This window comes from Peromyscus maniculatus, chromosome 13 (assembly GCF_049852395.1).
Source record: "Peromyscus maniculatus bairdii isolate BWxNUB_F1_BW_parent chromosome 13, HU_Pman_BW_mat_3.1, whole genome shotgun sequence".
In the NCBI taxonomy this organism is placed as follows: domain Eukaryota; kingdom Metazoa; phylum Chordata; class Mammalia; order Rodentia; family Cricetidae; genus Peromyscus; species Peromyscus maniculatus.
In genome coordinates this window covers 40,101,266-40,124,261 of record NC_134864.1, presented here as the reverse complement: position 1 = coordinate 40,124,261, position 22,996 = coordinate 40,101,266, and the positions used below count along the sequence as shown (strand labels likewise).

General features: G+C 43.6%; 2 protein-coding genes and 1 non-coding gene across 28 annotated transcripts in view; 2 read left to right on the top strand and 1 right to left on the bottom strand.

The window, feature by feature from the left end:
- Usp37 (ubiquitin specific peptidase 37) overlaps nucleotides 1-22,996 on the bottom strand; it is a 101,647-nt gene that overhangs the window by 66,966 nt on the left and 11,685 nt on the right. For 10 of the 26 annotated variants that reach the window (XR_013044077.1, XR_013044081.1, XR_013044076.1 and 7 more), the window contains exon 2: nucleotides 10,774-10,903. The exons of 5 other annotated variants lie outside the window; for them this stretch is intronic. The gene's annotated coding sequence lies outside the window, so the exon portion shown is untranslated. Of the gene's footprint in view, nucleotides 1-246; nucleotides 454-744; nucleotides 885-10,773; nucleotides 10,904-22,996 lie in introns of those variants that run through there. 11 more of the 26 variants (XR_013044082.1, XM_076550057.1, XM_076550066.1 and 8 more) reach the window with 4 other exon arrangements.
- Nucleotides 927-22,501, top strand: Cnot9 (CCR4-NOT transcription complex subunit 9). The gene is made up of 8 exons (XM_006972193.4): nucleotides 927-1,061; nucleotides 8,382-8,561; nucleotides 10,056-10,171; nucleotides 12,509-12,618; nucleotides 13,567-13,676; nucleotides 18,116-18,214; nucleotides 18,900-18,991; nucleotides 20,292-22,501. Exons 1-8 carry the CDS (start codon nucleotides 1,038-1,040, stop codon nucleotides 20,458-20,460), a joined length of 900 nt encoding a protein of 299 aa, XP_006972255.1. The 5' UTR covers nucleotides 927-1,037; the 3' UTR covers nucleotides 20,461-22,501.
- LOC121822207 (small nucleolar RNA SNORA36 family) lies at nucleotides 12,309-12,439 on the top strand. Its single transcript, XR_006063215.1, has one exon. It is a non-coding gene; the product is annotated as a small nucleolar RNA SNORA36 family (small nucleolar RNA).

The window sequence follows — 22,996 nt, the reverse complement described above, 5'->3', positions numbered from 1 at the left end:
CGAGTGACAAAACGGACCGCGCCGAAGGAGAGGGAAAGCGGAGGGCCAACCCTCGGACCGGGGCACCTGTAAAGCTCGGGAAGCGCCCAGGGACCCGGGGCAGGCTGAGTAGCAGCCGGGCGAACTCCGCGGAGTGGCCGCCGAGTGGGCGGACCGCACGGAGTGGGGGGGGGGGGCGGGTGGGTGGGTGGAGGAATGAAGCCGGGGAAAACGGCTCAATTCAGAAGCTGTCCCGGCCCGCCTTACCTGCGCCGGAGGGTCCCAGCCCCGGACGAGCCTGCCGGAAGCCCAGAGTTGCCGCGGAGGGGGAGGAGCCGAGGGGCTCCACAGGAAGGGGGCTCCCCTGGCCCGACAGAGCGAGGCCGCGCTCTCCCCTGCACACCTAAACCCGCTGATGGCGGGAACTGTGACCACACGCAAACACGTACGCACGCACGCACTCTCGACGCAACCAGTCCGGGAGCGTGCGCGTCAGCGCCCGAGCCCCGCCCCCTCAGGCATTCGATCCCGCCCCCTCACCAGGCCCGGCCCCTCACCCGGGCGGCCCCGCCCCGGCCGTGACGGTGCTGTAGCACACATGCGCACTCCCCCATTTTTTACCGACTTGGGACCTCCCCCCATTTTCCGCTCGCTCAGCCTGGTGGAGCATGCGCAGTTCGTGCCCTTCCAATACCGCCGGCCTTTTCCCGCCCTTCTCTGGCCTTAGGAGGAAAAGTCAGAGTTCACGCTCCTCTGGGGATGTACCTGCGATGCCGGGGGAATACGAGGGCCAGTAGGCTGCAGACGTCATTTCGAGCCTGAATCCGACGTGTCCGAGGCTTATACCCTGGGACTTGTAGCTAGGCCGAGGGCCAGGAGGCGGGAAAGGGCGGTGTGGGTGGAGGGTCAGAGGTGAGAGGTCAGAGGGCTAGCGCAGGGGGAGGAGCCAGCCGGAGGCGGATGGCGGCTCCTCATCGCGGGCTGCACAGCCGCCGCTGAAGCCGGGACGCGGGTCCGGCGCGTCCGGCGGAAGGAGGAGAGCGGCGGCCGCTCCCAACATGCACAGCCTGGCGACGGCAGCGGTGAGTGGTTGCGCCGGGATGCCCGTCTCAGCCGGCTGCCGAGCCTCCCAGAGCCGGGCCCCGAGTCCCGGCTGCTGCTGGCCCCCGAGCCGCGAGGTCCGGGAGTCGCCCCACCGCGCTCCGACCGTGGCGGGGTCGGACCTCCCCGTCCCCAGTCTCTCCCTCCCTCCCCCCCCGCCGCCGTCTCCGTCTCCCCTCCTGGCCTCGCGCGCGGCCTCCCGCGTTCTCTTCCGGAGCCGAGGCCTGCTCCCGTGCCCCGCGCGGCCCCAGCGGGCCATTCATTTGGTTCCTTGGAGCCCGGCGGCGTCAGTTTCTGGACGCCGGTTGTGTGCCGGCCGTCGGCGGGGATGAGGATAATTCCACGGCCCCTCGCTCTGGTCCCGTGCTCCTGGAGGAGCCCCTCGCCTAGGCACCGCTCCGTGGGGAGGAAATGGCTTCGAGCTCAGGCCACTGGCTTTGCCTGTAGAAGGCCAGAGACCCGAAGTTTTCAGGATGATTGCATCCGATTTTAGAGTTCTCTGCGTTTAAAGCCTTCCTCGCACACCTCGTTTTATCTTTTAACAAGCAAAGCTGATTATTATTTTATGTTTTATACCTCCCTGAAGTCATCCTATGGCTTTCGGTTACATTTAGAGAAAGTAGACTACTCCGTGGCCTATAAGCCTTGTATGATGTGGTCCATAGTCACGTTTATGGGCTTGGTTTCCATCACTTGCTCCTTAAGCCCCGGCCAAAAGTGCATGCCCTTTTTCGCTGCAAGACGCAGCCTCTGTTTTCTTTACCTGCTGTTGTCCTTAGGACTGCCTCCATTACATATACACAAATCTGCCTTACAGTATCTTTTTCTGACCTTGTTCACAGTAGCTTGTAACCCCAATATTTTCTCTTGAGTATTGGTTTCCCAGTGTGTAATTACTGGATTTTTTTAAAATTTATTTTTTAACTTGTGTGTTGTCCGTCTCCCTCTCGAGGTCATGGATATATATATACATACATACATATATATATATATATACATAGATATACATATATATATATATATACATACATATATATATAATCTCTGGTGGATCCCGTTCACTTGGTTTGCCCCCTACTAGGACATTACTACTGTAAGATAAGCACTTAAATAATGCTGACTGAATGGCCATTCACAACCAAATGGGAAGCAGGATAGTTTTAAAACACTTGGGGGCTGGAGAGATGGCTCAGAGGTTAAGAGCACTGACTGCTCTTCCAACGGTCCTGAGTTCAATTTCCAGCAACCACATGGTGGCTCACAACCATCTGTAATGAGATCTGGTGCCCTCTTCTGGCCTGCAGTCATACATGCTGTATACATAATAAATAAATAAATCTTAAAAAAAAAAAAAAAAAAAAACACTTCAGACATCGGTGGCGCCTCATGCCCTTAATCCCAGCACTCGGGAGGTAGAGACAGGTGGATCTCTGAGTTCAAGGCCAGCCTGGGCTACAGAGCGAGTTCCAGGACAGGCTCCAAAGCTACACAGAGAACCCTGTCTGGAAAAAACAAACAAAAAAACACTTTCAAGCCGGGCGGTGGTAGTACACGCCTTTGATCCCAGCACTTGGGAAGCAGGCGAATCTAAGTTTTGAGGCCAGCCTGGTCTGCATAGCAAATTCAGGACAGGCATGGCTACGCAGAGAAACCCTCCCTGGAAAAACCAAAAAGAAAAAAAAAGTTTTCAATATGTATTTCTTAATTTACAATGCTGTGCATAAATTTAAAAACTTGAATATTTGTTAAGCTATTTGACCCAAATGACAGCTTGGACAAGTTTTGTACCACTCATCCTTTAGGATGTTTGGTTAGTGACGAGACTGAAGCATAAAACTTTGAGCCAATTCCTTCACAATCCCTTATTCCCATAATCCAACCTGCTTGTTATTTTGATCTGTGCAAAAAAAAACAAAAAACAACCATTTACTAGAAATTGAAAGGAAGAGTACATGTAGCAATACCCACAATAACCTAAGTCTTTTGAAGAGACACTTGGTTTTTTCTTAATAATGAAATCTTACATGTATGAGTTCATATTGTGGGTGTGCATGTGTGGAGACCAGAGTCAACTTTGGAAGTTGTTCCTCTGGGTGAGATAGTGTCTTTCTCTTTTTTAATATGTAGCAAGGAAACCATCCCTTTAGTTAGGGAGATAGGACGTACTATTAAAGGACAATGAATGCAGCTATTATTTACTAGAGAGACAATAACAAAAGATACTGAGGTAGTTGAAATATAATATAGTGTGCTCTTATCATTATGGAATACATTCTTATGTCTTCATTATTCTCAAAACAAAATTTGTTTTTTCTATTTATTGTGGACAGAAACAGTGAAGGGTTATTTGCAAAATTAGTAAATGTAAGGGGATAAAGGGAGATGGATGGCTGAGCTGGTAAGAGCACTTGCTGCTCAAGAATGAGACCCTGAGGTCAAATCCCCAGCACTCACATAAAAAGCCAGCTATGACTTCATGTCTGCAACCCCAGAACTCTGGGTCCCCCAGAGACAGAAGGGTCACTAGGGGTTGCTGACTACCAGCCTAGCACCAGGTTCAGTAAAAGACCCTGCCCCAAAGGAATATGGCCAAGAATGACTTAAGGAGGTCTCTGTGCACACCTCTGCCACACACGTGTATATATATACCACATACACACACACACACACACACACACACACACACACACACACACACACAGAATGTAAAAAGTAGAACGCTAATGATGTGAGAAAAATTGCAGCTAGTAAGATCGGTTGGTGGGTCGAAGATAAAGATGCTTTACCTCCAAGCCTGATTACCTGAGTTTGTCTCCCGAACCCATGTGGTTGGAAAAGAGGCATAACTCCCACACGTGGTTCTCTCCCTTTCACACATGCACCATGGTATATACACACACTAAATAAGTGAATGAAAAAACTAAGTAATTGGTCATTGGCTGGGTTTGTATACTAAGTGACTTCTCTCTGTTTTAATAACTTAATATTACTTTTCTATAGACCCCAGGGGCTACTTAGATTAGTGGAAGTATGACATTGAGTCTTCTGTAATTGCTATTTGGTCATGAAACAGCCAAAGTAAACTTTAGGAGAGGCATTAGATACACCTTTAACATAAGGTTGTCACTGATTTCTACTGGCAATTTTAGCATCTCTGAACACTTGAATTACTCTGTGTGTGTGTGTGTGTGTGTGTGTGTGTGTGTGTGTGTGTGTTTTCATATGCACATGAGTTGCCTATTGATGCATGTGCAGCGGCCAGAGTTCAGTGTCAGATGACTTTCTCTGTGATTCTCCACTTTTTCAATTTTAATTATTGTCTTTTATGTATTATCTGTTCAAGGTGTGGGTGTGTGGGTACAAATGCAGGTGTTTGTCTAGGCCTGAAATTGACATCAGATATTTTCTTGGTCACTCTACACTTTGGCCTCTCTCTTGAACCTTGTGACTCCATTTAGACTGGCTTCCCCCTGGGATTCTCTGTCTCTGCTTCCTGAGTGCTAGGATTTTAGGCAACCACGCTTGTAGGGCTTTTATGTGGGTCTTGGAGACAAGTGCTGTACTGACTGAGCCATTTTCCCTGACACCACCTTGTGTCTCTTTTTCTTTTCCTTTTTTTAGATTTTATTTTATGTGTGTGAATGTTTTGACTGCGTGTAACTGGAATTACAATGATTGTGAGTTACCATGTAGGTTCTTGAACCCAGGTCCTCTTTAAGAGCAACAAGTGCTTTTAACTGCTGAGCCATCTCTCCAGCCCCCTTGTTTCTTTTTGAGAGAGGGTCTCTCACCGAGCCTGAAGCTTCCCATTTCAGTTAGACTAGCTGACTGACAAACCTTCCCCTGTGAGTTCTGGGTTCTAAGGTGCTGTGTCTTCATATCTAGCTAGCTTTTGTATGGATGCTGGGGATCCAAACTCGGATCCTCATGATGAGCTGTAGGCACATACTGACATTTTCCCAGCCCATTTTATTGTCTTTGTATTTAAACTGGTTGACTCCCAGGTGCCCTACTCTTTGGCAGGAATGTACCCAATAAAATTGGTTCGCTGCTGCCAAACCTCCTGTTTAAACTTAGGGCAAAGAATCTAGCTTCTCTTTACTGGTCCACTTCGTTTATTTGTTTAGTGTGTGAGAGAAACAGACAGACAGACAGACAGGCAGGCACATAGAGAGACAGAGAGACAGAGACTTGTAGAAGTCAGTTCTATCCTACCATGTTGAGTCCTGGGGATGAAAGAAACTCAGTCTCAGGCTTGGTGGCAAGCACCCTTAACCAGCTGAGTCACCTCACTGGGCCTACTTTGAATTTTTTTAAAGTCACTTTGAAGCTGACACAAACCTGTAATCCAAAGACTTGGGAGACAGATCAAGAAATATCACCACAAATTCCAGGCCAATCTGGTCTGTATAATGAAACCCTAACTTACAAACAAAAATTTTTAAAGTGGAGTCCTCATAAGGACAGTTACTACTTTCAGTGTGATTTTTAAAGTTTTTTAAATCATATTTCTTTATGTTAATACTCAAAGGTACATGTTGTCAAGTGTGGTCAGCCTATAATCCTAGCGTACAAGAGGACAAGGCAGAAGGATTGCTGTGAGTTCAAGGCCTGAACAGGGAGTTAAATGAAAGCCCCATGTTGAGCCACCTCAGTTTGAGAGGTGATCTGTTCAGTCTAACCCCATTCTTTCCTTCACTCGCTGTCATGTCAGGAAGACAGTGAGCTGGGCTGGCCCTTAAACATGAAGCTGTTTTCTCTTGAAGAAACTCAACATCATGTTTTCAGTTCACCAGAGGAGGAAAATGACATTTACAATTTACACATAAATGTTTATTTAAAATAACTTATAAGCCCGGTGGTGGCTCATGCCTTTAATCCCAGCACTTGGGAAGCAGAGCCAGGCAGATCTCTGTGAGTTTAAGGCCAGCCTGATCTACAGAGTGAGTTCCAGGACAGACTCCAAAACTACACAGAGAAACCCTGTCTCGGGGAAAAAAATGTTTATTAAGTGCTATGTAATTTCATAACTAGAGAATTTCTCCTAACATCAATGATATTATTCTTGATACTAAGTTTTCTTTGGGATCTGTTGAACTAAGCATAATAATGTTTGTTTGAAACTTTTACATATTAATTATATGTCTAAATCAATGCTTTATTTAAAGTCATCTTCAGGTTGTGTGCTGGTGGCATACACTTGTAACTCTAAAAAGGAAAGAACATTGTTTTTAGATCAGATCTGACTTTCAGGCAGATAAGAAGCAACATTAGCAAAGAAGTTAAGAGTCTGAGCTCAGGCTGGAGAGATGGCTAAGAGGTTAAGAGCACTGGCTGCTCTTCCAGAGGTCCTGAGTTCAATTTCCAGCAACCACATGGTGGCTCACAACCATCTGCCCTCTTCTGGTCATACATGCTATATACAAAATAAATAAATAAATCTTTAAAAAAAAAAAAAAAGAGTCTGAGCTCACCGGGTGGTGGTGGCGGCGGCGGCGGCGGCGGCGGCGGCGGCGGCGGCGGCGGCGGCGGCGGCGGCACACGCCTTTAATCCCAGCACTCAGGAGGCAGAGCAGGTGGATCTCTGTGAGTTCGAGGCCAGCCTGGGCTATCAAGTGAGTTCCAGGAAAGGCGCAAAGCTACACAGAAAAACCCTGTCTCGAAAAACAAAAAAAAAAAAAAAAAGAGTAAAGAGTCTGAGCTCTGTTGCCGGACTACTTGTTTTGAGATAGTCTCATTATATAATTCTAGGTAGCCTGGAACCTGCTGCATAGGCCAGACACCTCAAATTCACAGAGATCTATCTACCTGTTTCTGCCTCCAGAGTGTTGAAATTATAGGTATGAGCCTATTGCCATCTAAATTTAAGTAAGTTCTCTATGCCTTAGCTGTCTTGTCTATGAAGTGAAGTTGAGAAGTCTAAAGAAATGCTTCAGCAACTGCAAATTTGTACTGTTCTTACAGAGGACTGAAATTTGATTCCCATCATTCACATTGGGTGGCTCAAACTGCCTGTAATCCCAGCTCTGAGGGATGCCCTTTCTGGCCTCTGGACACCTCCATACACATAAGTAAAATAAGATAAACTTTTTTAAATGATAAGAATAGATAGTATAAAATAGTGCCTAACAATAAGACTGTGTGGGGACTAGGGAGATGGCTCAGCAGTTAAGAGCATTTTCTGTTCTTCCGGGGACACAGGTTCAGTTCCCAACATGAGCATGGCAGTTCACAACCATTTGTAACTCCAGTTCCAAGGGATCTTGCTCCCTCCCTTCTGTGTTGCTTAAACACACATGCCCTTCTGTTGCTAGAATGGCTGCGGAACTGAAGCTCGTGCCTGGGAGGGTCTCATTTCCACCCACTTGAAGAGGTTCTGGAGCAGAGTTCCATGGAAACTGCAACCTCAGTGATGACTCTGGAGGGGTTGCTAGAGGAGGTGCCCGTGTCTTTTGAGGCATTGCTCTTACGGGTGCCTAGGGCGCTGGCAGACGCTTTATCTGCTGGCACCACATCAACTCTGGGAAGGGGGCATATGAGGGTGGAACTTGGTACACACGTGTGATAACATGCTATATGGTAACTTCCAGGCAGGTTGAGGTACAGGGATGCTGAATACAAGTCGCAGGCTTATATTCTTAGTGCAAGAGGAAGAGCAGGTCCTGGAGTTTACTATGGTGATGTATGTATGTATGACAAGATTTGGGAGAAAGCTGACTGGAAGGAGTATTAACCAGGATAGATACTATATTGCTGATCTAGTTCTTATGAGTCTTTTAGTTATTGTTATAGGACTTTTTCTATGAGAACTAAGCAAAGAATTTAAAGCTAAAATGTACCCTGTTTCCACCATTAGTTTTTTTTTTTTTTAAGGAATCTAATGACCTAAACATGTATCCTTTCTTTTTGCAGCAATGTGTTTTGCATATTTTTATTTTTTATGTAATATGGTTCATATCGAGCTATGTCTTTTCATAAAGGGCTCCATAATATTCCAATATAAAGATGCACCAAGATATATTTAAGTCATCTCTTATTTTTAGCTGTTTTTTAGTTTTCTGCCTTAAAACATCATAACAGTAAGCATACTGATATATTTTCAGTACAGCCCAAATACACCTATAACATAAATTCCTAAACATGGCTCATTAACTGTCAAACAGGTTGAGTTACTTTGCATCAAATATATGTGTTTAGTAAAGCTCCTGTTTCAAAAAATACATTTTTCTAAAGCACTACTGCAGGATGAGCCTTGGTTTAATTGTAATAAATTGACACATGTTTTCTTTTCTCCCCTGAAGCCTGTGCCTACTGCACTGGCCCAAGTGGACAGAGAGAAGATCTATCAGTGGATCAATGAGCTGTCCAGTCCTGAGACGAGGGAAAATGCTTTGCTAGAGCTAAGCAAGAAGCGAGAGTCTGTCCCTGACCTGGCACCCATGCTGTGGCATTCATTTGGTACTATTGCAGCACTTTTACAGGTGGGTGTGTGTCCACAAGTAGGAATTCACTCACGTTTGTCACACTTGCGTGGGTTTCTCTTCTTGGCTCAAACGAGTTTGGAAGACTTTAGAAGAATGATTGTTTAAATATCTGTTTTGGTTTTGTTTGTTTATTTGTTGAGACAGAGTTTCTCTTTGTAGCCCTGGCTGTTCTGGGACTCACTCTGTAGACCAGACTGGCCTCAAACTCAGAGCTCTGCCTGCCTCTGCCTCCTGAGTGCTAGGATTAAATTAAAGGCATGTGCTACCACTGCCTGGCAAGAATCAGTTTTTTAAAAGTTGTAGATATTTGTAAAATGTATTATTTTGGAGGTTGAATTTAGTTGGTCTGAGAGGTAGGCTTTAAAATCTGTGTTTAACAGGTGAATCTAAGAACTGTGTTGAGAAATAGCTTTTAGAAGTACAACAGGATAGATCTGTATAGCAGGGAAGAACTTAGTATAAGGACCATAGATATGGTCTAAGGAAAGAAAATGTTGAGGTAAAGGTGTAGCAGCTATCGAAATAAAAAGGTGGGTATCTGTGTTTTTAAAAAATAAACAGCTGCACCTGGTAAGGTGACTTATTGGATAAAGGCAATCGGTTGTTGACAACCTGGATTTGATCCCTGGGACCAACACAGAACAAGGAAGATCTGGATCCTGCTGGTTGTCTTCTGACTTCCACACATGTGCTATGATGTGCACACACACCACACAAACAAATGAGTAAGACCAAGAATAAATAACTGAAATTTGAGTCAGGCCAGAGTGGTGATAGGTGAAACACAAATTAAAAGGGAACAATCCTAAAGTACCAAGGTAGTAGTAGAATAATCATCCTATAAAGTTCCTCCCCAAATTACTAATAATCTTTCAAATTTGTTCAGTAAATTCATATGCCATTCCTGACACATTTATAACCAAGAATCTGTAAGTGTTATGGAAGGATTTGCAGCTAAAGTACACGGAATTGTAGTCCACATAGGTCTCATCATTATAGAGTAGAATACAACTCTAAAAGTTATGTAAGGGTCCCTCAATTGAAAGACTGCTACGAGGGCTGGAGAGATGGCTCAGTGGTAAAGAACACTGGCTGGTCTCCCAGAGGGCCTGGATTTGGTCCCCAGCACCTGCATTTTGACTTACAGCCAGCTATAACTCCAGTTCTAGGGGATCTGACACCCTCTTTCTGGTCTCTGTAGGCACTGCATATACATGATGCACAGACATACATGCAGACAAAGCACCAACACACATAAAATACAATAAAATAAAGATTAGCTGTAAAATCTAGGAGGAAGTGTAGGAGACCCAGTTGTTTTCATCGCAGTGTTCCCATATGACTACATGGGGAAAGGTCTTGCCTAGTTAGTCCAGTATGCTTGTGATGAATTCTGCAGGAATTAAAGTGGTCTTTTAAACTTACTGTGCTGTGACATTGTGGTAATAATTGTGTGATTAATTGCTCTCTGGGATTCTTGGAATTTTTCAGGAAATTGTAAATATTTATCCATCTATCAACCCTCCAACTTTGACAGCACACCAGTCCAACAGAGTTTGCAATGCTTTAGCGTTGCTGCAGTGTGTGGCCTCACACCCGGAGACCAGGTGAGTGTTGTATGTGTGTGTGTTGGTAAGTTAATGGGAGTGAATGAGTGTTTCATAGGAGCTTAGATACCCTTGCTGAGTGATCAGAGAAAGGGATGCAGTGTGGTGTGTGGATATGAGTCTTCAGAACTCTTCCTTTTTTTAAAATTTATCAGTTGGTTTTGGAGTTCCTTGTGGGTATTTGTGGTTAGAGTTGGTTGTTTTTGCTTTTATTGTTGGCTGAGACTGACCTCCAACTCTTACATTTTTGGTTGTGAGCCTAGCCTTTATCGGCTGAGCCATCTCTCCAGCCTGACTGACCTCCAACTCTTAATCCTGCTGTCTCTGTCAAGTGCTGGGATTGTGGTTGTATACCACCATACCCACCGTTCTCTTGTGTTTCTTTGACAGTTGACATACATATTTGTATGCAGTTAAGTTTGATAACTATTTTTAGTTTCTGGTTACAGATTTGAAGGAAGTGTAATGTTTTAAAATAAAGTAGAATACAATTCCATACTTTCAGAATCATAGAAACAGTTTTCAAAATAGCAAGAAACATAAGCAAATCAACTAATTTAGTGACTTGCTGTGACCTAAGAGGAACGATTTTGCTTAGTTACCTTAAAAGTATTTTCTGACAGTGATTCAATCCCAAATATGAATCCAGAGCTTTAAGCTTGACGTGATGATTCATAGCTGTAATCCAGCACCCAGGAGGCTAAGACAAGAGGCTTGCTACAGAGTGAGGCCCTGTTCCAAAAAACCAAAATTAAGTAATTATTTTATGTTCATTTAAATCAGAATCTTACATCAGTGAAGTTTGATCTAAAAGGATCTCTCTTTTTTTCTTTTTTTGAAACAGTTTCTCTGTATAACAGTCCTGGCTATCCTTGAACTCAAAGAGATCCCACCTGTCTCTACCTCTCAAGTTCTGGAATTAAAGATATGTACCACCACACCTGGCATTAGCATGCTGTGTGTGTGTGTGTGTGTGTGTGTGTGTGTGTGTGTGTGTGTGTGCGCGCGCGCGCGCGCGCGTGCGCGCTAGAGGGCAAACAGGTACCTGCCTACCACTCTTGTTTGGGTGCTTACAGAGACTAGAAAACATCAGATCCCCTGCAGCTGTAGTTACCAGAAGCAGTTGTAAAATAACTGAAATGGGTGTTGGAAACTGAACTCAGGTCCCAACAAATACTCTTCACCACCGAGAGCCATCTTTCCAGGCTCCTGGAAGAATCTCTTCAGCACTAATGTAGCCTCTTCTCTTCTCTTTTCTCTTTCTCTTTCTCTTTCTCCTTCTCCTTCTCTTTCTCTTTTTCTCTTCTCTTTCTCTTCTCTTCTCTTCTCTTCTCTTCTTTCTCTTCTACTCTACTCTCCTCCCCTCCCCTCCCCTCCCCTCCCCTCCCCTCCTCTCCTCTTCTTCTTTTCTCTCTTCTCTTCTCTTCTCTTTTGGAGACAGTATCTCCAGGCCGGCCCCAAACTCATGACCCTCCTAATTTAGGCAGGCCCCTGAGTGCTAGGATTCTATCTAGATGTGCAACAGCACATTGGCTTTATCACTTATGACTTGCTCTTTTAAACTATCATATTTTGAGTTTATGAGTTTTTAAGGTATTTAGTGGGGACTAAAGGTATTGTGTTGCTTTAATCACCCTAGCCTGAATGGATGTTACACACTGACACCCAGAGCTGAGTATGTCTGATGTGTGGATGAGGGCAAGAGGGTACTCTTCTAAACAGTAGACATCTCTGGCCTCTGTGACTGTATGCTAAGTAGCCCTCAACATTTCTTTTTTTGTTTTGTTTTGTTTTTGTTTTTCGAGACAGGGTTTCTCTGTAGTTTTGGTGCCTGTCCTGGAACTCACTCTGTAGACCAGGCTGGCCTCGAACTCACAGAGATCCGCCTGCCTCTGCCTCTGCCTCCCAAGTGCTTGAATTAAAGGCGTGTGCCACCACTGCCCGGCCCCTCAACATTTCTTATTTCTGACAAATATATCTCCTAGGAGACACATGTCTCCTAGGGTACAAAATTACACATTTCAGAACGCTGGTCAAGACTAAAAGCCAGTAAAATTCTTTTCTAAAGCTTGCTTTACTCTGGCAATCTCGAGTATTGTTTCAGGCTTAGAAATTTGATGTTTAGAAATCTACTCTGCTCCAAAGTGTTGAGTTCAGTTCAGGGCAGCTTCCCTGTTCTGTTAATTAAACTTTGGGACATTGAAATTGACTTGAGGGAATGACTGAATAGAGAGTATTACTCTATTCATATACTTCTAGTCTACACAAATAAATAAGTAAAAAAAGAAAAAAAAGAAATCCACTCTGGGTTCTAAATGTGGTTGTTTTTTCTTTCAGGTCAGCTTTTCTTGCAGCACACATCCCACTTTTTTTGTACCCCTTTTTGCACACAGTCAGCAAAACTCGTCCCTTTGAATATCTTCGGCTCACCAGCCTCGGAGTTATTGGTAAGTTGTGTTTTTGTTTGTTTTTGTTTTGTGTGTGTGTGTGTGTGTGTGTGTGTGTGTGTGAGAGAGAGAGAGAGAGAGAGAGAGAGAGAGAGAGAGAGAGAGAGAGAGAGAGAGAGAGAGAGAGAGAGAGAGAGACGGTCTCATGTATCATAGGCTAGCTTCAGGCTCACTATGTACCTGAGGATACTCTTGAATTTTTTAATTTTTGATCCTCTAACCTTCACCTCCAAATGCTGGGATTATAGGCATACGTCACCATTCTTAATACACTGCTGGGGACTGAACCCAGGTTTTTGTGCGTGTTAGGCAGGCACTCTACCTACTGAACTGCACCAACAGCCGAGGTAAGTGATTAGGGACATTTTGTAAGCCTGAAGTTCTTACAGGCAATAGTGGTTTAAGTTGTGTGTTCACCTTCTTACAGCTTATTCATTTTTTTCTTTTACATCATCTGTATGCAGACTTACCAAGCACCATTCTCAGTGTTGCTGGTAACAACTGTGAGGATCAGTAATCAAGATCTGATTTTAGCATCAAATTACAGAGGGGGTAAAGAATAACTTGATTTTAACTAAGTTGAATGATCTTGGTTAACTGACTCAGCGCTTGTACTAGGCTAGTGTTTTTAACACTGAGCCCTTTCCCCACTCGCTTTATTTTATTTTTTAAATTTTGACACAACGTCTCAGTAAGTTGCCCAGGCTAGCCTTGAACTCAACATCTTCCTGCCTTAGCCTTTCCAATATTGGGATTACACAGGTGACTCTCTGCAGCTGACTGTTGTTTTTTGTTCCGATGGATATAGAACTGATTGCCTGACACAGAAACTACAGTCTGTGCATCGAATTACTTCAATTCTTTAACTTGTTTTGATGAACAGTGTAGAGTAAATGTGATTAGAATTCGTTCCTCTAAAATAATTTTGTTTGTCCATATTTTCTTTAGGGGCCTTGGTTAAAACAGACGAACAAGAAGTAATCAACTTTTTATTGACAACAGAAATCATCCCTTTGTGTTTGCGCATTATGGAATCTGGAAGTGAACTTTCTAAAACGGTATATGATTTTAACTGAGAGTCAACATTGTTTTGGCTCTGGAGCTGCTGCTTTGTGACTCAAGACTCATTTTCTGCCTCCCCAGATTTTTTACCTTCAAAAATGTCTTTTCTCTTAAAATGTGTTTATTTGTGTGAGTGTGAGTGACTGTGCCATGGCACACATGGAGAGAAAGTACAGCTTTGGGGAGTTGGCTCTCACTTTCTGTCTTGTTGGGCAAGGGTCTCTCTTGTTTCTACTGCTGTGAACTGATCCACCAGCTTCTGTTCAGTTCTCCTGTCTGTTTCCCATCTCACTATAGGAGTGCCGGGATTACGGATGCTTGCCACCAAATCTGGCTTTTTACGTGGGTTCTGGGAGTCAAGCTTAGGTCATCAGGCTTACATGGTATCTTAGTTAAAGTTTTTATTGCTGTGATGATATACTATGACAGAAAGCAGCTTGGGGGTGAAAGGGTTCATTTCATTTTACAGCTCGTAGTCCAGTATCCAGGGAAGTTAGAGCGGAAAGTCCAGCAAGCACTGATGCAGAAGTCATGGAGGGGTGCTGCTTACAGGCTTGTTCCATGTAGCTTGTTCAACTTGTGCTCTTAAAGCACCCAAGACCACCAATCCTCTTATGGCCTCAAAAGACACGTGTACACATAGAGTGCACAAAAATTCACACACTCTTTCTTCCTTTATCCCCTCTACTCCAACCCCAGAAAAGAAAGGAAAATGATTGTAAGCATAAGAAAAAAAGATGGATGTGGTGCTGTGGGCCCTCCCACGTCAATCACTAATTAAGAAAATGTTCTACAGGTTATGGAAGCACTTTTTCAATTGAGGTTCCCTCCTCTCAGATGACGCTAGCTTGTGTCGAGTTGACATAAAACTAGTCAGTGCACACACTACTGCTTTTGTTGGCTGGGCAGTCTCTGGGGTTCCTACTTTTTTCCTCTTTCGTATAAAAATTATTAGATCATCATTAAAAACCACAAACCGGGTTGGAGAGATGGCTCAGAGGTTAAGAACACTGACTGCTCTTTGAGAGGTCCTGAGTTCAATTCCCAGCACCCACGTGGTGGTTCACAACCATCTGTAATGAGATCTGGCGCCCTCTTCTGTATACATAATAAGTAAATAAATCTTAAAAAAAAAAACAAAAAAAAAAAAAACCCACAAACCATGGAAGCTAAGGCAGAAAGATTACAAGTTCAAGACCAGACTGAGCTGATAACAAGACACTGTCTCAAAAGATAGACATAAAAGCTCCAGACCTTTCAGAAGAATATCTGATTGATAGTTAATTCCTTTGTATGTGTGCTGCCTGAAGATCCCCTTGTGGAGGCTAATGATCACTGTCAGATGTCTTCGTTACTTTCTCCACCAGTCTTTGAGACAGAAACATAGAGCTCACTCTTTCTACTAGACGGGCTACCAGCCTGTCTAGGGTTGCAGATAGGATGTCACATCAGCTTTTACTTGGGTGATGGGGATCCAAACCTGGGTCTTTGTTTGTTATTTATTCATTTTGTTTTGTTTTTTTTTTGAGACAGGATTTCTCTGGGTAACAGTCCTAGCTGTCCTGGAACTCAGTCTGTAGCCCAGGCTGGCCTTGAACTCAGAGAGTTGCCTGCCTCTGCCTCCTGAGTGCTGGGATTAAAGGCATGTGCCACCAGCACCCGGCCAGACTTTGATCCTTAGAAGCTGATATAGCAAAATTTGGCCCACTGAGCCATCTTCATGCCAAATCTATCCCTCTGGTTTTCTGTCATGAAGTGAGGGGTGTGTACTTGAACTTCAGCAAGAGCAGCGACTGTATAAAATTCTCACCTCATTTTTCCTTCTGAAAATTCTGTTGCCAAAACCCTTTTGTGTTTTGACATTGAATGTTGTAGTAAAGTCTCTCTTTCCTTTTGTAGGTGGCTTGCTTTTTATATTTTTCTTTTTATTGTTCTAGCCTCTTGTATCACTAACTTCAGTTATATTATCTATCTTTTATGTCTGTTTTTTCTTATAATCATTTTCTGAGTTTTTTAGGGATGAGAGTTGAGATAGTGTGTGTGTCTGTGTCTTTGTGTCCCTGCATACATCTGTCTGTGTGTACTGCATGTGTGCAGATGCCCTGGGAGGTCAGAACTGAGGAGTAGGTGCACACTGAAATAAAGGTTCTTGGTCAAGCCTATTATGAATGATATAACCTGGGAAGTATTTTTAAAATTCAGAGGTGGGGCTGGAAAGATGGGTCACTGGTTAAGAGCACTGGCTATTTTTACAGAGGACTCAGGTTCGATACCCATTACCCATAGTAGCTCACAACCACCTTTAACTCCAGTCCCAGTGGGTCTGATGCCCTCTTCTGTTCTCTGTGAGCACTGCATGCACATGATGTAAGACATATAAAAATAGACAAATCTTTTTTAAATATAGGGCTGGAGAAATAGCTTAGTAGTTGAGAGCACTTGCTGCACAATCATGTTCAAATTCCAGTGCCCATATATCAAGCTGGACATCTTGTGCACACTTATACCCCAGCTCTGAGCAAATAGAGATAAGAGAATCACGAGGGGTTGCTGGCTTTCAGCCTAGAGGAAAACACAAGCCCCCAGTTCAGGTAGAAACCCTGCCTGGAAAGAATAAGCCAAGAATGATAGAGAACATATGACACTCTCTTTGGCTTCTGCATAGACTTGCACCCATACATGGACATATACAGGCAAATATACACATAAATAAAAAATTAATGCCTACAGGTGTACAGGCTTAATTCTAGACCTATTACTGAGTGCTTTTCCAGGGTGGTAAAATTTAGTCAAGTATATGGGTTAGTTGATTGGTTGGTTGTTTAATGTTTTTATTTGTGTGTATGTGCGCATGCCACAGCACACATGTGAAGGTTAGAGAACAACTTGTGGGAATTGCTTCTCTCCTTCCAGCATGTGGGTTTTGGGTTTTAAACTCAGGCTCTTGGGCTTGGTGGCAAGTGTCCTTACCCACAGGGTCATCTCATTGGCCCCTGGTTGGTTGGTTGGTTGGTTGGTTGGTTGTTTTAAATACTGCTAGGTAAATATATAATGTAACTATTCAGGAACTAGGCATTATCCACTAAACTAGACATAAGCCTGCTTTATAACTAGTGGTGGTGCCTTGGAGTAGTGGTTTACTGACTACCTCTAAAGGACGGCTATTACCTGGGAACGATAGAAGGCAATGCTAAAATTCTGAGTTGCTGGAAATGTTCTGTGTTTTAAGCTGTTGTGGTATGCAGATATGGTATACAGGCTAAAAACTCACCAAGTGACACTCTGTTAGTGAATTTGCTCTTTGCTGTGTGTATTTGTGTTAGTTTCCTATTGCTGCCATGACAAATTAGCAAAATTAAATGGTGGCTTAATTCATAAATTTATTCTTAGTTCTAGAAGCCACAGATTAGTTTCAATAAGCTGAAATCAAGCCATGTAGTGCAGAGCCGTGATTCCTATAGAAGTTGTAGAGGGAAGTCCCTTGACATGCCCGCCCCCCAATCTTGCTTCTCGAATTGGATTCCTTGTGTTCACATGGTTCCCTTCTCTATACAGAGCAAGCAGTAGAACTTGTTCACATCTCATTGTCTTGTATTCCTTCTCCTTTGGGGTTAAATCCCTTTCTATCTCTTAGAATGATGCTAGTGATTCTTAGGACCTGTGTGGGTGATCTCTCTAGCTCAAGATCCCTAATTATGCCAGGTGGCCATGGCGCATGCCTTTAATCCCAGCACTGGGGATGCAGAGCCAGGTGGATCTCTGTGAGTTCAAGGCCAGTCTGGTCTACAGAGCAAGATCCAGGACAGGTGCCAAAACTACTCAGAGAAACCCTGTCTTGAAAACAAACAAACAGATCCCTAATTATATCTGCAAAGACCATTTTTTACATACGAGACAACACTCTCGGGGTGTGACAATTAAGACTTGGCTACCTTTGAGGCATATTATTTGGCCCATCATAGTGATATACCTCAGTGAAACAATAATACTTCTAATGGCACCAAAGAAAGATAGTCATCATCCTAATTATCTGCAAGCAAACATTGTGCTCTTGCCTAAGGCAAGGGCATTGCTAGGAGTTTGAAGCTAGGTAGCCATGACTACAGAGTAAGACCTTGTGTCAAACCTTTTCCCCAAAATGAGTATCTTGTTTAAATTAGGAGGTTTAGGGAGGAATCATTGGTTTTTGTGGGTTTTTTGTTTTAAACTCGTTTCAAGCTGGTTTGTGGTACTCACTAAGTACCCCAGGCTGTCCTCAAATTTTATGCAATCCTTCTGATAATTATCTAGGGCTTTCCCTTTTACATAAAATGAGAATAATTGTATATACTTAATGAGTTCAATAAGAAAAATAAGGCCTTTAAATAGCCTTTAGAAAAAAATCCTGACATACAGTAATTGTTCAGTACGATAGTATTTGTTCTTTTTACTCCAGGTTGCCACATTTATCCTCCAGAAGATCCTCTTGGATGACACTGGTTTGGCCTATATTTGTCAGACATATGAGCGTTTTTCCCATGTTGCCATGATCTTGGTAAGTTCTTTACTGTCTCTGCAACTTACTTCTGATCACATAACGTAGTCTCTTTGTAACTGGCTGAAAACTTAGCCTTCTAACTAGAAATAATGGTTGTGGCCATGGTGGTACATGTGTCATCCCAGGATTTATAAGGCAGAAAGAGGCAAGAGGATCACTGCAGGCTTGAGGCCAGCATGAGTTTCACACCAGCCAGGTGAAGAAGTAATGCCCTGTCTCAAAAATACTAGCTGGCATAATAGTGAGTGAGTACCTTTAATCCCAGAACTCCAGAGGCAGAGGTAAGCGGACCTCTGTGAGTCTGAGTCCATCCTCGTCTATATAGTGAGTGCTAGGTTAGCCAAGGCCACATAGACCCTGTCTCAAAAAGGAAAAAAAATAAAAATATTGGAAACTTCTATAATGGGTCTTATATGATCTGATCTTTGGTGTCAATTAGAATTATTTTGTGTGGGCTGGAGAGATGGCTCAGAGGTTAAGAGCACTGACTGCTCTTCCAGAGGTCCTGAGTTCAATTCCCAGCAACCACATGGTGGCTCACAACCATCTGTAATGAGATCTGGTGCCCTCTTCTGGCCTGCAGTCATACATGCTGTATAATTAATTAATTAATAAATAAATAAATAAATCTTTAAAAAAAATTATTTTGTGTTTTCTCCCCATCTTGTTTTGGGTAAAACAGGGTAAAATGGTCCTGCAGCTATCCAAAGAACCATCTGCCCGTCTACTGAAGCATGTAGTAAGATGTTACCTTCGACTCTCAGATAATCCCAGGTAAAGATTTACAGGACTCAGGAATTTAGGAAAATAGTCTCATAAGTGGATTTTCATGACTCGGGTCCTGTGTCTTGAGGATTGGAAAGGATATAACTCTAGTTCATCTAAGACAAACCTAAGTTCCTATTAAAATCTAAAGTTCTAACTTTTAAATACCCACTAGTTAGATCTTTCCTTTGTAATTCTGTCCTACCCTGAAATTCCAGAAAGCCCAGACAATTTCAAGGTAGGCCATATCGTGTGGTTTGGGCTTTCTATAACTGCTCCAAATAATCAGAAAGATAAGTAACTTTCAGAGAGCTCTTGGAAAGTTCCGTAGCCCAGAGGCTCTTTACTTAGGCTTGTAGTTCTCTGCTTCCTGTAAGGCATTGAGCTTATTACTTTTTCTTGGTGTGTTCAAGATCTCTGCCAAAATCATGCACTTTGTAGATATAATGCACTTCAGAAATGTTTGACCTTTTGTCCTGTTAATCCATAATTTATGCTGAAAGCTACATGCTCAGATTCTGCCAAGCCACATAATGGAATACTTTGAGTTCCTAGGGATCAGGAGCTTGATTAATGTGAACTCAGTCTCCAGCCACTGGGGTTAGTCAAGCACTAGCTAGTCTTTGATCATTTTGTCTTTTTTTTTTTTTTGGTGATTCCTGTTTTCCTCCAAGTTTGCAATATACTTATTAGAAATTCTACCTGTGTGAGTATAAGAACTATAACTGTTCAGAACAGCCTTCTGTGTAGTTGGCATTTGCCTTTTTCAGGCTCCTAGATATTAATGCTACCATAGTTTTTATTATTTATCTCTTTCTAAGGTTTTCAAATAGAAATCTGAAGCATTTCTCTTAAAGATATAACATCAGATATAACTGATGTTAGTATAGAATTAAAATCTGATTTATCATACAAATGAGGCCATGTCTGCTTTCAGTGTAAAGATTTTAAAATAATTTCATTTACCATAAGCTATGTCTAATGGCATTTTGATAGTATTTATTATAATAAATCAGAAGAAAATTTGGACTGAAGTAAACTATAACACCATTTTATTCTGTTTTCCTTTTGCATGAAATTCTCCATTGGAATATGCTGGAAATATTTGTAGACTACACATTCTAGGTGTTTCTGAACCTATGCATAACACCTGCTTTAAGGAATTTTAGTAGATTCTTGATTAACTTGACAAAGCATGGATTCCTACCTAGGGAGTGGTGTATTTATATCTAAGAAAGGGGCTCTTCTAAGCCCCAAAATGTGGGTTTATTTGTTGTCTCCCTGGTTGGTTTGTTTGTTTCTGATGTAGGGCACGTGAAGCACTCAGACAATGCCTCCCTGACCAGCTGAAGGACACAACCTTTGCCCAGGTGCTAAAAGATGACACCACCACGAAACGCTGGCTTGCACAGCTGGTGAAGAACCTGCAAGAGGGCCAGGTCACCGATCCCCGGGGAATCCCCCTGCCTCCTCAGTGATCCTCCCTTTCCCTCCCACTGCTCCCTGTTGGGGAGCAGGGGTGGAACCTGTGAGGAAAACAGCTCAGGTTTTATTGCCGACTGGGAATAGACAACCTCAATGCTGAACCGCACTGGAGAAAAGGGGCAAGGTACCCCGCTGAGGTGTGTGGGCTGACTGGAGGTCCTGGATCCCCCTGCTGCTCCCAGGAATTGGGCTCCTGACACAGCAGTCTGCCGCCACAGCCCCAGGAGGGTGTCAACACCAGCAAATGCTGTATTTGCAGCATGCCCAAGATGACCCTGCTCCTGAACCTCTACCTAGCCACTGGTGGAGGAGACATGGTCATAGGAGTAACGCTCTAGGCATGGTGAGCGCCTGGGACCAAGCCTTGTGGCTTTTTTTTACTTTGCCTTCCTGGAAGACTCAAGATGTGTCTCTTAATTCTCTCTCTCTCTCAGTATTTGTTTACTTTGGGTTTTTGTTTTTAATCTCGAGAGAGGTGTGTTTAATGGACACAAGCTGTAGTTTTCAGCATAACTTTGTCAATTGGCACTGTTTACAAGTCTGTTAGCTGCATAAGCTCAATAAAAAGTTGGTCTGGGCATTGCATCCCCTCTGGCAGACAGATAGCTGCATCAGGCTGTTGGGTGGAATGGGAGGCAGGGGAAGAGGAAAGCCAAGGATAAGCAGGAGCTCTCCGAGAGCCTGTTGCCCTCTGCTCCCGTCCTTTCACTTCCAAGCCTGGCTGCCATGAGGACCTTAGCCTTGGTTCTGGCTCTAGCTGCTAGCTTTCCAAACTCAGTGTTTCTTTCCCTTTCTTTTAACCACTTAAACTTAAAGCAGATGTCTTAATTTACCCAGCTTTCCTGGAAGAGTATCGTACTGGGCAGGAGGGATGGCAGTCTTCAGATCAGGTCTTCAAAGATGATTTCCGGGTGTCTTCTCAAGGGAGGCAAGCGTAGGTTGATCCTGGGCGTAGGCCCTGTGATCTCATTCTCCCGGTGTGAGTTTCAGCAGCGCCTTCTCTCCTCGTGATTGTACTTGAAACAGTATTAGCTGAATGAGTTTCTTCAGATTTAAGATGAATGGCTGGACTCTGCTGGCTCAGTCTCCTCTCTCCCTTTAACAGATTTTCTTTAGGCTATGGAAACTACAGGGTTGCCACTAACTGTTGTTTACTTAATTGATAATGTGTCGGAGTTCCCTTCCGTCTCCATGGGCTTGAATCTATAATCAGTTGTCAACTGCCTTTCTTTCTGTGACCGTTCCCATGTCAGCACTTGCTCTTGCTCTCTCCTCCTCATCTCCAAAGATGGGATAGTGATCCAACTCGAGAGAGAGATGAAGTCTTCAACCATGTCTCACACACTTGAAGATGTCTGTAACGAGTTTGAGGAAGTTCTATAAAGGGGTGGATGCTCAAAGAAACGTTTGTAGAGGCAGTTGAGCCAACCCAAGGGCTCTTCAAGCCGACTTTCACTAACGGAGCCGGCCTTGTTAGTTGGCTTCTGTCTCTAGAGCCAAGAAAGTAGGAATTAAGTTGCCTAGACTTAGGAAGGATAGAATAAGCACTTATTCCCCTGCCTTCCCAATTGAAGAGGAGAACCTGGCCTCAGGCCTGAAGAGGAAAGACACTTTAGAGAAAGCAGAAACATCAACTTAATAGATGTTTTGACTCACTCCAGTTTGTGATCTGAAAAGTTTTAACTAGGGTACCCTGATTTTTGAAATCTGCCTTCCTGCTGAGCCAAAGTTTTGCATTCCTCTCCACTGGGGGGAGCAGCTGAGGCCTGGAGCCTTGCTCCCTGGGACATTCTCTCCATCTTTTGGTGCATTGGCCATGTTACTGTGCCAATTGTGTCTTAATTCACGTCCCATCTGTCCTCAGCTGGCCTTGGAACCTGCATAGGAGTTGGATGGGGAGGGGTGTAATGGGTCTCATTCCCTGTGGTTGGTCCTGATGTTGTATGTATTATATAGACACCCCTCCCCTTGTTATGTGTTTTCCATCCCTCTCCCTCAACAGGATTAAAATAAAACATGCTCTGTTTTTTTAAATTTTTTTTTCTTTTAATTGGGGGATTTATTCTGTCAGCATAGAGCTATTTAAGCACTTTAATCTGGTGATTGTTGTTGGACCTACCTCTACCCTGTCTGCTTACACACACAGACTGCCCTGCTAAGAAAGGACAATGGTGGTTCCTTTGTAGTCATATTTTTAGGTGGCCAGAAGGTAACAGCTGATCATGAAAGCTGTTTGGAGGTCTAGGACGGTAGCCCTAGTGTCTCTTGCACAGGCAGAACCTCACTCCAGGCTTCCATGCCTGAGTAGGAAAGATTTCTATAAGTAAAGAGGTAGTACTTACATTTATTACGTAGTGCTTACATTTATTATGGGCTTTAAATGTCATCTGTGGAGTTCGGGGCTACGGGACATCTTTAGAGTTGATCTTACGCCCGGTTTAGTGGAACACAACCCATTTCCAACCTCTTTTTTCAAGGGTTTTAGAGAGCTGTATTGTTCTAGTGGGACAGGGTGGAGAGGTATCTGCA